Here is a 14986-nt window from a genome sequence, read left to right as displayed (position 1 = left end):
ATGTACATCCACTTCCTGGTGGTTCAGACCAAAGTGAAGAAGGTCAAGTATGATGGAGGAGCTGAAACAGATCCACACTGGAGTCCAGAGAGCAGAAGATATTGAGTCTCTGGAAATGGCTTTGATCAGCTGCAGAAAGGAAACCTGATCTTCTATGGATCAGACCTGACAGAGTGTGGCATCGATATCAGAGCAGCCTCAGTGTACTCAGGAGTGTTCACACAGATCTTTAGAGAGGAGAGAGGGCTGTACCAGGACAAGGTGTTCTGCTTCGTCCATCTGAGTGTTCAGGAGTTTCTGGCTGCTCTTCATGTTCATCTGACTTTCATCAACTTTGGTGTCAACCTGATGGAAGAAACACAAACATCTAAGAAGTCTTCATCATCTAATAAACCTGAACTAAATGATCTCTATCAGAGAGCTGTTGACCAGGCCTTACAGCGTCCAAATGGACACCTGGACTTGTTCCTCCGTTTCCTCCTGGGACTTTCACTGCAGACCAATCAGAGACTCCTACAAGGTCTGCTGACACAGACAGGAAGTAGCTCACAGACCAATCAGGAAACAGTTCAGTACATCAAGGAGAAGATCAGTGAGAATGTGTCTGCAGAGAAAAGCATCAATCTGTTCCACTGTCTGAATGAACTGAATGATCGTTCTCTAGTGGAGGAGATCCAACAGTCTCTGAGTTCAGGAAGTCTCTCCACAGATAAACTGTCTCCTGCTCAGTGGTCAGCTCTGGGTTTCATCTTAGTGTCATCAGGAAAAGATCTGGATGTGTTTGACCTGAAGAAATACTCTGCTTCAGAGGAGGTTCTTCTGAGGCTGCTGCCAGTGGTTAAAGCCTCCAACAAAGCTCTGTAAGGACACACATTGTTACTGCAGTTATTTTTTAGAGAAATTTGTTATTGATGAGGTAAATGTTGATTCATGTTTGTTTCTTTACTTTTTTGTGCATTGTTTCCACAATGTCGGCCACTAGTGGATGATAAGTAGAAGAGAGACAGATTTCTTTTGGCAGCTTGCCATAACTTTACATATTCAAGCATAAAAACTCCTGCTTTTCTGTGGAAACTGAAACTGGTATAATTTAGTTCATTGTGAATTGTAATATTTCTCTTGCCTGTCTCCTTGTTGCAAATAGTTTAGTCCTTCACAGCTGGAGGCCCAACTATTGATTAAAGCAGTTCACAATCAAAAGGGAATATAGAGACCTGTAAAATAAAGCAGTTCTTTTAATCTGTCCGAGAAGAATATTTTTGACTGGGAATAAAAATATTAATTTTGATGAATTGATAACTTATTTTCCTCTCTGTCTCCTCAGACTGAGTGTCTGTAACCTCTCAGAGAGAAGCTGTGAAGCTCTGTCCTCAGTTCTCAGCTCCCAGTCCTCCAGTCTCAGAGAACTGGACCTGAGTAGCAACAACCTGCAGGATTTAGGAGTGAAGCTTCTCTGTGCTGGACTGGAGAGTCCAAACTGCAACCTGGAAACTCTCAGGTAAAATGTTCTCAGTCCCAGTGAAACTCAATTTATATCCATTACCTCCTGTCAAAGATTATGTAAATATTATTTCAATGGTAAACTGAAAGTAGATTCTTCCATCTTTCCAAGAAGAGCATTGTTGAATGCTAATCAAAACATACATTTTTGATGAATTGTTAAATAACAGATATTTCCTCCCTGTCTCTTCAGACTGAGTGGCTGTAACCTCTCAGAGAGAAGCTGTGAAGCTCTGTCCTCAGTTCTCAGCTCCCAGTCCTCCAGTCTCAGAGAACTGGACCTGAGTAACAACAACCTGCAGGATTCAGGAGTGAAGCTTCTCTCTGCTGGCATGAAGAGTCCAAACTGCAACCTGGAAACTCTCAGGTACAATGTGACCAATCCTGGTGAAACCAGATTTCTGTCCATTACCTGCTATCAGAGATTATGCAAATATTATTTCAGTTGTAGATTGTTATAAGAATAGGTATCTGACTATGACTTGGCTAACAATCTATGTCTTGACACATAAACAAGAGTAGTTTTCATTTTCTCCAGGCTGAAAGAATCAAGTAGACACTTATTTAGAAAAATGGGGGTCAGGCTTGCCTGTTTAATTATTGCATATCCTCCCTCCCAGCAGTTGTTAGACTTTTTCATCCATTCTACATATAGCAAATGTTGATTTTTTTAAAACTAAAGAATAAAATACAATTGTATTACTGTTTTTTCTCATTAAAAGTTTAAGCAATTTTGTCCTCTTGTGAAAATGACCACTTCAGACCTTGGGCTCTACCTCAATGTTCTCATCTTCTCATCATGTGATGAATTGTGTGTCTGCAGCTTATCAGGCTGTTTGGTCTCAGAGGAAGGCTGTGCTTCTCTGGCCTCAGCTCTGACCTTTAACCCCTCCCATCTGAAAGAGTTGGACCTGAGTTACAATCATCCAGGAGACTCAGGAGTGAAGCTGCTGTCGGCTGGACTGAAGGATCCAGACTGGAGACTGGAAGCTCTCACGTATGGAGGAACCTGCTGCAGGAGCAGAGAAGGTCTGATAGAGGAGGAAGAGGAGAAACGTCTTTAGTCAATCTGATGGGAAATGTTCAGTTTGAAGATAAATATTTAGTTTGATAATTAAATATGTAGTTTGGAAACATGGCATTTATAAATAACATGGTAAATATGGCTTGACTGTCATGGTTTTTGCAATGTTCCAGATCTACATGCAGCGATGCATTCAAGAAACCAGATAGTTTAAAGGATTTATTTACATGGAAAATATGTTCAATGTGTTATGACAGGTAGGCTGATGGCTAGGCTTGGAAGGACCAACACGATCGGGGTTCTGGGATGACAGAACTGGGGCCTCATGCATAAAATAGAGCATAGCACACTAAAACTTGGAGTATGGAAAAATTTAGAAAAGTGTGGCGCACAAAAAAATTAGGATGTATAAATCCCTGCGCACGCAAGTGGCTGCGAACCTTTCCTTTATAAATCCCAATTCGCAGGAAATAGAGCGCAGCTGCTGGTCCGCCCTGTCGCCACCCATAAATCCCTATGTAAATTAGTATAAATACCCCGAAGTCTGCCCCACCATGCCCCACAATGTGGGGCAACAACCATGGCAATGTCCTTGCTTTAGCAGTATAAGCATTTATAATAATTATTATGTATTTTATTTAAAAGGTGTTTTCATGGAACATAAGGTAACCTCACAAAAATAAAAATAATACATTTAAAGAAAGAAAAAAATCCAAATAACAAAAAAATAAAATAAATAAAAAGATTGTACAAATGCCTGTTTGAACAGCAGAGTGTCCAGCCAGGATTTAAAGACAGACAGAGAGTCAGAGAGTCCATTGAGTGGGAAAGTGGACTAAATAGTGGAATAATGTGCATAAGTTGTACATTTACAGAGTAGAGACGCTTTCTGACAATAAAGTTGCATTCACAAATCTGGCAGCTCCACTGAAAGATGACTGCAGCTGGACCAGTACCGTTAACGTACGGCTCCTTCTTTAAGTTTTGCTCAGAGCTCCAGGATGATCAGTCTGAATTAATCTAAACACTAGTAAACCATCATCATCATCATTTCCCAGCAGATCAATATGATCAATCGCTCCCTCTGAATCCTTCCATTGGCGATGTTCTCCATCAGAGTCAAAGCGCTCCTCAGTTAGCGGCTCACCTCATCTGTAGAAAATGGAGCTGCAGCTATCAGATATCTCAGTTATCATGTTTTCTACCAATGAATCCACTGATTAAAGCAGGAATCTCATCTCCATGTTCTCCTCCAGAGGTTCCCAAGGTTTGTTCCTGGAAGCTGCTGCTGGTTCCTCCAATCCAGGCTCCGCCCCCATTAGAGGAAATCTGTCCATATATGGAGCTAAGAGTCACCTTGATGTCTCATTGTAAATGTGTGCAGCGCCACCTGGTGGTGCTGGTTGGTAGAGGAAGTGCTGAAAGGTTGGAGGTGTTTGTCAGAGGTGTGTGATGATGGAAGCCTCTCCCTGGTTTGTGAGTCTGAGCTCAGAGATCAAATGTTTGGTTCTTGTTGAACTCTTTGTTGAATGTGATGCAGCTTCTCCTTTTTAATGTTTGTATTTCTGGATATTACAGTGAGGCCACAGCAGGTTTTCAGCGGCAGGGCTGTTTAGTGTTTCATTCCTTCATCTGTGTGTGGGAGTGTGGATGGAGCAGGTATCCAGGTGTTAATCAGAGTTTAGATTGATTGGATTTTAATGCTGATTATTAAATCAGGTTGAGCTTCCAGAAATGTTTCCTTAGTTTCCTGATGTCCTTTTAGGCTTCAGTGAGTTTCTTCAGGTTGTTACTGAGGGATTTCCTTTCTCCTCTCTGTTGGAGCTTTTCCTGTGTTTGGAGAAATGAGTTGTGCTGCAGCAGCACCAACTGTCCTTCCTACATCCACTGCAGTTTGCAATCCAGATGTTGGATTGTTCCTGTCTCAGTGGAGGACAATGTGTATCTGAGAGACATGAAATGTCCATGTTTGCTGCTGAAAGAGACTGATAGTCTGACCCCCCCCTCCTCCTTTCAGGGTGGAGCCTGCTGGAGGCCGATTCTTGACACCAGGTCTGAGGAAGTGTAAGTGTGTTTTTCATCTGATTCATGACAACAAAGCAGCTCACATTCAACCATCTTCAAACTGTCACATCACTCATTCAGGATCATCATCAAAGATCCATAAATGATCAATAACTGCAGCTGGATTGTGTTTGTTCTCTCCATCAGATTCCTGTCCACTCACCATCGACACAAACACAGTGAACAGAAAACTCCTACTGTCTGAAGACAACAGGAAGGTGACATGGGTCATGAAGGAGTTTCAGCCATTTTGTTATCATCCGGACAGATTTGATTATTATACTCAGCTGCTGTGTAGAACTGGTCTGACTGGTCGCTGTTACTGGGAGGTCGAGTGGAGAGGAGAAGTTGATATATCAGTGAGTTACAGAAGAATCAAGAGGAAAGGATACAGTGGATCCTGTTTTTTTGGATGGAATGATCATTCCTGGAGTCTGAGCTGCTCTGATGTTGATGGTTACTCTGTCTGTCACAATTACAGACAAACTCGTCTCTCCTCCTCCTCTGTCTCTCACAGAGTAGCAGTATATGTGGACTGTCCTGCTGGCATTCTGTCCTTCTACAGAGTCTCCTCTGACTCACTGATCCTCCTCCACACCTTCAACACCACATTCACTGAACCTCTGATTCCTGGATTCTGGCTCAGTTCTGGTTCCTTAGTGTTTCTGTGCTGAGTTGAGTCTAAAGCTTTCTTTTTCTCTTGCTCTCTGTGAAGGCTGATGCTTTTTCCCTCTGCTGCCTCCCTGCCCATGCCTGCCCTGCTTGCTCTGTTTTTTTGTCTTTTTCCATATTTTTGGAGCCTTTTTTGCACATCCTCCAAATCTACAAATTATGGATCTAGTCAACCAGTCTCTCAATGCAATTGATAAAATTTTCGACAAGAAGTCTGTGCACAGGAGAGCCCTTTTCTTCTGAGGGATTCAACCTTGATTTATTCATAACCAGATTTCTGCTGTTTGGAGCTTGTGGATTCCTGGATTATTGACAAATTTGTGACGGACTTGGCTGAACTGGCAAACACTCAGACTGTTGGTGTGGACAGAGACGAGGACTCTAAAACTCACTAATGGGATGGAATCGATCTTGGAGAAGTTGCTGGTTTCGGCTCAGTGGAACGACCAAACTAATTTGGATGATTGGGAACTGAGATGGCTGCACAGTGGCGCAGTTGGTAGAGCTGTTGCCTTGCAGCAAGAAGGTTCTGGGTTCGATTCCCGGCCCGGCGTCTTTCTGCATGGAGTTTGCATGTTCTCCCTGTGCATGCGTGGGTTTTCTCCGGGTACTCCGGTTTCCTCCCACAGTCCAAAAACATGACTGTTAGGTTAATTGGTCTGTCTAAATTGCCCCTAGGTGTGAGTGTGTGTGTGCATGGTTGTTTGTCCTGTGTGTCTCTGTGTTGCCCTGCGACAGACTGGCGACCTGTCCACGGTGAACACCACCTCTCGCCCGGAACGTTAGCTAGAGATAGGCAACAGCAAAGCTCCCGACCCCGCTAAGGGACAAGGGTGTCAAGAAAATGGATGGATGGGAACTGAGATGTATCGAAGAGACATTAGATTGAAATTTATAATCTTCCCGACCTAAGACTTTCTGTTTCTGAATTGGCTTTCCCCATGTGGCCTTGAAAGGGCTGCATATTTCCAGTCTCCTTGATGATATGAAAACACAGCGCTCCTCCTGCCTCTCCCCCTCCTGTTATCCATGGAGCTGTGGAGCTGAGCACTCCCAAGGACATCATGCCTTGATAACAACACCTCTATCGGACTATGCCAGGAGGCTCAGTAACATTTCTTCATGGCCCTTTGACTTCACCACCTTCACTCGTGTCTTTGTTTTGCCCATTGTTTTGTCTGAATGTTGCCATCTGCTCTAATGTGTCCTTTCCCCTTTTTTGTTTTAGTTTGTTAGAAACGGTGGAGTGCTCCCTATTTAACCCAGAAAAGGATTATTTTAGTTTATTAGTAATATCAGAAATTGTGGAGTACGCACTATTTAGATCAACATTATACAGCCCAGAAATTGAATCAGAATTAGAATTACCATAACTACGAACTTGGAATCCAGAAATACTTAACAGGATCAGTCACTGCTTAGTTTATATTATGTTTAACCCAGAAAAGGATTCATAACAAACTTAGAATTGTAGTGTACTCACTTTTACCCAGAAAATGTATTTCCTCTTTATTCTTTCCTTTGGTTTGTTATTTTGTTTGCATTTCCTTTTAACTCATGTAAAGCACTTTTAATTGCCTTGTTGCTGAAAATGTCCTATATAAATAAAATTACCTTACCTTACCTTAAAAAGTCTCATCTCAGAAAGAGGTTTTCAAAGATTCTATCTATTTCTTTATGAAACTCTTCTGAATGATTCCTTGAAAATTTCTTCCTCTTATATTTATTATGTGATCTCTATGAAGCTGTGATCTTCCAGCTTCATGGAAGCTAAAGCTTTTTTTCTCTTGCTCTCTGTGAAGGCTGATGCTTCACAGAGCATCAGCTTCCATGAAGGCTCACAGCTTCCATGAAGCTTTGAGCTGTGATCTTCATGGAAGATTACAGCTTCCATGAAGTAAATTTTGAAAATGTACTTTTCAAAATTCAAATGCAATATTCTCAGTGTCCTCAAATGCCATCAGAATTTGAATTAAAAATGCTTCTGAAATTTGAATGTTGTATATTTGAACTTACTTTTTCAGTGTTAAAATATATTCAGAATATATTTTTATCCTAAAAAGTTTTCATTGTCATTATTTCTATGTAGAAAAAATGTCATTGTTGTTAGTTTTACATGGTTGAAATTTTCGTTAAAAAAATTCACATTCCTTTTTCAAAGTGATAACATTTTTAATAGCTTTTTTCAGTTTAATTTTTCAGTGTTAAAAAATTCAGCATATAAAAAAAAATACTTTTCAAAATTCAAATGCAATATTCTCAGTGTCCTCAAATTTGCTGTCTCAAATTCAGCATCTAAAAATTTGCTGTAAAAATGGCAAGGGAACTTCAGGTCACAGACATTAGCAATGGATGTCAGATTCCGACACCCAGCCAATCCAGTTACACTTTTCTTAGTGACGTGATGCTTCAAGCTTATGTGACACCGATCACATTGAAGGAAAACTATCATCGAGGAGGTCCTGGAAGCTCTCATACATTCACTATCAAACTCTTACATTTACTATCAAACTCTCACATTCACTATCAAACTCTCTTACATTCACAGTCAAACTCTCTTACATTCACTGTCAAACTCTCTCACATTCACAGTCAAACTCTCTTACATTCACTATCAAACTCTCTCACATTCACAGTCAAACTCTCACATTCACAGTCAAACTCTCTTACATTCACTATCAAACTCTCTTACATTCACAGTCAAACTCTCTTACACGTACTATTGCAATGGAAGTTTACATAAAATTTCAGTTTCTGATTGGACCCTATGCAGGAGTAGGCGGGTTTTCACGGACAAAAAAATAGCTGAGCGGCAGCGACTCACAGAGGCAACTAATATTTTAAATGACATTGTTAGCGCTGCTACAGTGATGTCAGCATTATCAGAAGTGTTTAGAAGCAGACAGCCAGCATCGGAAGCCCCATCTATCAGTGGGATAAAGCTAGCCGCCTCTTCGGAAATGGCAGTAAAGCCAGCCTGCACTCGATTTTAATGTGCGCGACAGCACAAGTTATGATGCTCTCTTTTCAAAATAAAAGCGCATCTCCGGTTTATGTTTGATTCACACGTCAAGTTTCTCTCCGGCGTCTATAAGAGGCTAAAACTTTGTGTTAATTAATTTGCAAAACGAAATTATGTATCTGAAAAAAATTAATATATTGTGTAGGCAAAACATCCTGTAAAGCACATATGTGCAACCTCAGTTAAAATTGGTCCTATAGATGTCCCTGCGTCATCCTGAAGTGAGAAAAGTATTGTTTATGTAATCTGAAAGATTTTTTGCATGTCAAATATCAGCTATTTTGTGTGGTTTACAGAATTTTTTGCCCACATAATATGTTTTAATTTATTTTCAGATACATTATTTCCTGCACAGTGGAGCAGTTGGTAGAGTTGGTCTTTAACACACATTGATTTTCATTTCTAGGTTGAGATTTGGATCAACCTATAATTGAGTTTAGTTTCCAGACTGAACAATGCTGAAAGAAAAATATATCTTTGAATTAATTTGATTATTCCAGTTTCACCTCTGGATGAAACTGAGGTTCAAATATCCATTATGGTGGATTATCAACCATAATGGATGTAGTTAAATTAAAGAATGTCTCCTGTGAATCTGATTCAGAATCAGATGGTCTCTTACAGACCATCAGATCCTCCTTGGAAGGTCAGAGTGCAAAGGACTCCTGGTTCTTCTCCATGTCAGAGCTCAACACCAAGATCACCAAACTTCTCTCAGTCATTTCAAACCAATATGTTTGTCTCAGAAACAGATCTTTCTGCTAGACATTATTCAGGAGGATTTGTTATCAGGAACATGTTGGAGGATTGGACCGGTTCTAATAGGAATAAATTAGTTGAAGATATATCTGGTTCTGTTGTGTCTCAAAGCTCTTTAGCTTATAATCAGTCACATTAAAAATTATCTTTAAAGCAAACCTCCACAGAGTTTTAATATTGTTGTTATTTTTATCAGAATCCAACAGAGTTTCACACAAGAAAAAGAACTAAACCATCTGCTCTATTCTAATGAAAACACCTTCATATCTTCATCTCTGGGTGATGTTGATGATGATGTTCTGGTGCTTCCTGGATCCATGTCAGACTAACAGTGGGACACAATTCCACTGGGAAATACCTGGTAAACCAGTCTGGTCCATCAGGACTGGGTTCCTGTGTGCATTGTGAGATCAGTTCAGCAGGGAAGGAAAGTTTCATGATGTGGTTGGTGAGATCTGCTGGAACTCAACCAGACTGAGCTGATGTGGAACATCAGAGGTTCTGCTGGTTCTTAGTGGGATCAGCAGGAACATTAAATCTTTACAACTACTTGGATCATCTGGTTCACTGCTCACATCCAGATATAACTTCATGGACCTTCTGATTGTCTCTGTGTGGACAGATATAATGTGAGCTCACTGGCTTCCAGGATCTACAGGATCCATTTTAAATCCTCTATAACATCCAGGAAAGGATCCCACATGGACACACCCACATATCTCAGAACTCCTCCATGTCCACATCACCTCAGATCCAGTCATCAAAACCTGATGGATGTCCCACACTGTCCTGAAGACCTGTGTGGACAGAGCCTTCCCTTCCACTGTCCCCAAGCTCTGGGACTCTGTCTCCACCAGCATTAGACCTGCCAACAGTGTGGACAGTTTGAAATCCAAGTTCAGCACCAACTTTTTAAAATGTCTACTGGTGATTCTGGTGTTACTGGTCTATTGTGTTCATATGTGCTCATGCCTAAAGACTTTTAATGTGAAAATCTAGGTGAATACTGCTGGGTGACTATTTTCTGCCTTCCTGATAGTTCCTAGTTCCTCCACAGAGTGGACCAGCAGAGTTCAGAGGTTCCCAGTGGTCCATCTGCCCAACAGCACCAAACACAGCTTGACTCCATATTTATGGTCTGACAATGAACAACTACTTTTCAAGGGTTCTGTTCACAGTCGTCTCTATGCTGAACTGTGTAGACCAGAGGACTGTCAGTCTGTCCAACATCCATCTGGTGTTTGTTTCCTTGATTTCAGTCTGATGTTTCCTTCATCTATTGTTCTGTTCCAGCTGCTAGAGGAAAACCTTGCCAATTTTGTGAAGAATGAGCTGAAGAAGATCCAGCAGGTTCTGAGTCCAGATTACCCAGAATGCTCAGAGAGTCAGAGAGAGGATGACGAGGTGTTGGAAGGTGGGGATGAAGAGCAGAGGAGCAGCAACAGAGAGGCAATGATGAAGATCACACTCAACTTCCTGAGGAGGATGAAGGAGGAAGAGCTGGCTAACCGTCTGCAGAGCAGTAAGAAGATTTCTACAAATATTTGACCTGAATGAAAAATGACACATTTACTGATTTCTGAAGAGACGGAATCACATTTATTTAAATCATCTTCAGGGACCTGAGAGGTGTCTGTTACTACCCAATAGTAAGTCCCGCCTACTCCTCACAACTCTTTGGACTCACTACTGCCCAGTTCTCTGTCCAACAGGTCCGGAAAATCCCCAGAACTCGGGTCTTACCCTAGAGATAGTTTGTGGAGAATTATCTGTTTAAACTGGGGTCGGAAAGGACTCGTCTAGCTCTGACTACCTTCGATCCAGAAGTTATGACCCTTTACAGTTGAGGAACAATCAGCTGAGTAGCCCTCACAGCTGCATAACCCCTACAACCACTCCTGTTAACGGTAGCTCCTCTCCTAAAATAACGGCACTTGTTAACGGCTAGATTAAGTTTAGTGACTTAGATTTAAGTCCCAGGGTCATTATTTTAACACTCACCAGAGGAAAACACAAAGCCACCCTGTCTCTAGAATCATGTATGTTAACTTTACCACATTTAGGAGAACCAACAATAATTAAGACTGACACAATTAAACTCTCTGTTCACAATTCTCATTAGAATTTTAGAATACAATTTTATTAAGCAAGCTTTAGCAGGGGCATATGACAACAGGTTAAATTCCCAAAGGTTATAAAAGAGGCAAAAATATAATGAAATCTACTAGGATCAATCACATCCTATCCTTGTTCTTATCCCTAACCTGTATCACTAAGTTCACTGAGCGAGGCTTTGGGGGAAGCTGGTCAACTCATACCCGATGGTTCTTGGTCTTGGCAGCTGTAATCTTTAGATGTCCTTGGCCAGAGTCTTTGTCCAGCTGGAGCAAAGTCCTCTTTCTTGAAGAGAAGCGGAGCAAAACCGTGCGTTGTCCTTATAACGTGCAGAATCTTTGTCTTCAAATGACCTCCGTCTCTTTTCCAAGTCGGCTGCAACTGGGTTGAGAGCGTTGGGTAGAGGCAGAGGAGTTGGTCGGATCTGGAACCAGGGTTGGTGGAACTCGTCCCTTCTAGTCGGCGTGAAGTCCTGGAGCTTCCCTCGGTCCCGGGGTGTGGTCCTCTGCTGGTCTTTAGCCTGCTTCCTCTGGTGGCTCCTCTTCTGCGCCGCGGACGAAGAACACTCTTTCTCCCCCGTACATCAGTATTTATGCCTTCTAACCCGTGGCGGCTCGCAAGGCAGGACTACGTCTCCTTGGAGCCTGCCCATTGCATGATGTCATGCCTGGCAGGGCTGCGTCTCCTTGGAACCTACCCATTGCATGAAGTCAGACCCTTCTTACTGCTTGCCGAAAATCCCGGACTTTCCCAACGCCTCATGACTCATTGACCAACGCCTCATGACTCACTGACCATCTGTTTCTAATTCTGCCCCACCCTTGCTTCTCGCTCAGTGAGGAGTGTTTGCTTTTTCCTTACCTCAGTATTCATGATTTTAATAATACAGGATAACCATACATAATCATGTTGTTCGTTGTTAACTCAAAAGTATAACCTGCAATTTCCATAGTGTAATAAAATCAACTGATTAAGAGTACAGAGCATACATTATTATAACATTCACTTGATTAAAAGTACAGAATATATATTTTGATCATACATTACAGACATTTCTTCATTGGCGTGTGTATTATCACTTAAACCTGTTACAACTTATAATCATCATCAAATCATTATACAGGGTATACTGTTATTTCTCAGGCCTTTATTCCATTTTCTGCGTGCACCTGGACAGATCTCACATGCTCATACCAGATTTCATGACAGAGGTCAATGATGAACACGAGGTCAGACAGATTGAAACAGCATCCAGGAAACCACACAGACCAGAAACAACAATCAGACAAGAAGACATCTTTAAAGTCCCACTTGAAAGAGATCAACCAATCAGAACAGTGATGACAAAGGGAGTGGCTGGCATTGGGAAAACAGTCTTAACACAGAAGTTCACTCTGGACTGGGCTAAAGACAAAGCCCACCAGAACATTCACTTCATATTTCCATTCACCTTCAGAGAGCTGAATGTTCTGAAAGAGAAAAAGTTCAGCTTGGTGGAACTTGTTCATCACTTCTTTACTGAAACCAAAGAAATCTTCAGCTTTGAACACTTCCAGGTTCTGTTCATCTTTGATGGCCTGGATAAGAGTCGAATTCCTCTGGACTTCCACAACAAGGAGATCCTGATTGATGCTACAGAGTCCAGCTCAGTGGATGTTCTGCTGACAAACTTCATCATGGGGGAAACTGCTTCCCTCTGCTCTCCTTTGACTTTTGATCAGCTGCAGAAAGGAAACCTGATCTTTTATTAACCATACCTGCATGTGCGAGTGAGAGTGTGATGCGAGTGTGGCATTGATATCACAGCAGCCTCGGAGTACTCAGGTGTGTTCACAGAGATGTTTAAAGAGGAGATAGGGCTGTACCAAGACAAGGTGTTCTGCTTTGACCATCTGAGTGTTCAAAAGTTTCTGGACCTGAGTAACAAGAACCTGTGAAGGTCTTCATGTTCATCTGACCTTCGTTAACTCTGGATTGTGTCTGATGGAAGAAGCACAAACATCTAAGAAGTCTTCATTGTTGAATAACTCTAAGCCAAAGTCTCTCTATCAGAGAGCTGTTGACCAGGCTTTACAGAGTCCAAATGGACACCTGTACTTGTTCCTCTTTTTCCTCCTGGGACTTTCACTGCAGACCAATCATAAACTCCTACAAGGTCTGCTGACACAGACAGGAATTACATCACAGACCAATCAAGAAACAGTTCAGTTCATTAAGAAGAAGATAATTGACAATGTGTCTGCGGAGAAAAGCATCAATCTGTTCCAATGTCTGAATGAACTGAATGATTTTTCACTACTGAAGAAGATCCAACAGTCTATGAGTTTAGGAAATTTCTCCACAGATAAACTGTCTCCTGCTCAGTGGTCAGCCCTGAGTTTCACCTTAGTTTCACCAGGAAAAGATCTGGATTTGTTTGACCTGAAGAAATACTCTGCTACAGAGGAGACTCTTTTGAGGTTGCTGCCAGTGGTTAAAGCCTCCAACAAAGCCCTGTAAGGACACACATTGTTACTGCATTTATTTTTGATTGATGGAAAACCGAAACTGATGTGTTAAGTATTGATCCATGCTGGTATAGTTTATTTAAATGAAGCAGTTCCTTTGTTGACTGGAAATTAAAATTAATTAAATCAATTGTTTAATTACCATTTTCCTCTCTGTCTCCTCAGACTGAGTGGCTGTAACCTCTCAGAGAGAAGCTGTGAAGCTCTGTCCTCAGTTCTCAGCTCCCAGTCCTCCAGTCTCAGAGAACTGGACCTGAGTAACAACAACCTGCAGGATTCAGGAGTGAAGCTTCTCTCTGCTGGACTGAAGAGTCCAAACTGCAACCTGGAAACTCTCAGGTAAAATGTTCTCAATTCTGGTGAAACCAGATTTCTGTCCAGTAGCTGCTACAGATAGATGTAAATTAAAATTTCTTAGTAGATTATCCACCTTATTCCTAGCCCCCATGAGGCTTTGTGTGATTTATGAGCGCGACTTCCACCGCCAACCAGAACCGCCACTTGTTTACATGTTAGCAACTCGCTAAGCAGCTTTCGTCAGAGCTTTTAAAATATAAAATATGTGGGATAAAAATATGAGGGAAAACCAGCAATCAAAGCTGTGACAATATTGTTTTACCACAACCTACAGCTATTGTGGGGAGGGATGGGAACTTGAAGAAATTGTCTAATTTCTTCAAGTTGCACAAGCATACGTAGATACCCGCACTTGCATATGCAGCTACTACACTCCATTGCTTCAAATACAGATGCAGATTTCTTCCCTTGGCCTCTATCCACACAATGAAATGAACACACATAAAGCATTTCTCGGTTCTCTGTTCAAGTTTAGAATTTTTAGCAAAAATCCTGTTCAGCTGGAGAAAGTTTTGGCTCTTGTAGCACTAATGCCAAGTGCTACCAAAGATCTTTCCTGCCAATAGCCATCATCATGTACTTATTACCCTGCAACCTTGGATGACTGAGGGTAATGTATAGAATGATCTTCCCTCAAGGTGTAATGCTGTGATATGGGAAATATGAGACACACACGGTGAGCTTCCTTCACATTCAACCAGAAGATTTATTTTTCATGTGTTATAAACACTTCATATACAACATATTTCAGGTATCACATACTTCAGTAGAGAATCATTAACTTCATTACATAAGAAATGGCTGTAATATTCCTTTCAACCAAACAACTATTCTTTTAACATGCTCTATTTAGCATTATGAATTCTATCAACTGACAAAATTAATTCACAAATAGCTTAATAAACCATATTAATTTTGTTGTTGGTGCTTTAAATTCAAAACCTTGTCCTCTTTTCTGAGACCTTT

At 41.3% G+C, this 14986-nt stretch overlaps 1 protein-coding gene across 1 annotated transcript; it reads left to right on the top strand.

The window, feature by feature from the left end:
- LOC145554346 (NLR family CARD domain-containing protein 3-like) lies at window positions 1-13093 on the top strand. Its single transcript, XM_081613917.1, has 7 exons — window positions 1-42; window positions 130-860; window positions 1694-1867; window positions 2324-2497; window positions 4542-4588; window positions 10405-10563; window positions 12963-13093. The coding sequence occupies exons 1-7, from the start codon at window positions 1-3 to the stop codon at window positions 13091-13093; spliced, it is 1458 nt and encodes a 485-aa protein (XP_081470043.1).
- The last annotated feature ends 1893 nt before the right edge of the window (window positions 13094-14986 follow it).

This window comes from Poecilia reticulata, chromosome 12 (genome assembly GCF_904066995.2).
Source record: "Poecilia reticulata chromosome 12, P_reticulata-male-v2, whole genome shotgun sequence".
Lineage (NCBI taxonomy): Eukaryota > Metazoa > Chordata > Actinopteri > Cyprinodontiformes > Poeciliidae > Poecilia > Poecilia reticulata.
This window is presented reverse-complemented; position numbering and strand designations above follow the sequence as displayed.

Bases quoted from the DNA above. Each gene is read 5' to 3' on its own strand.
- LOC145554346 (XM_081613917.1), top strand. From the start codon at position 1: ATGTACATCCACTTCCTGGTGGTTCAGACCAAAGTGAAGAAG. The intron at 43-129 runs GTCAAGTATGAT...GGCTTTGATCAG, and splicing joins TTCAGACCAAAGTGAAGAAG to CTGCAGAAAGGAAACCTGAT. The intron at 1,868-2,323 runs GTACAATGTGAC...GTGTGTCTGCAG, and splicing joins TGCAACCTGGAAACTCTCAG to CTTATCAGGCTGTTTGGTCT.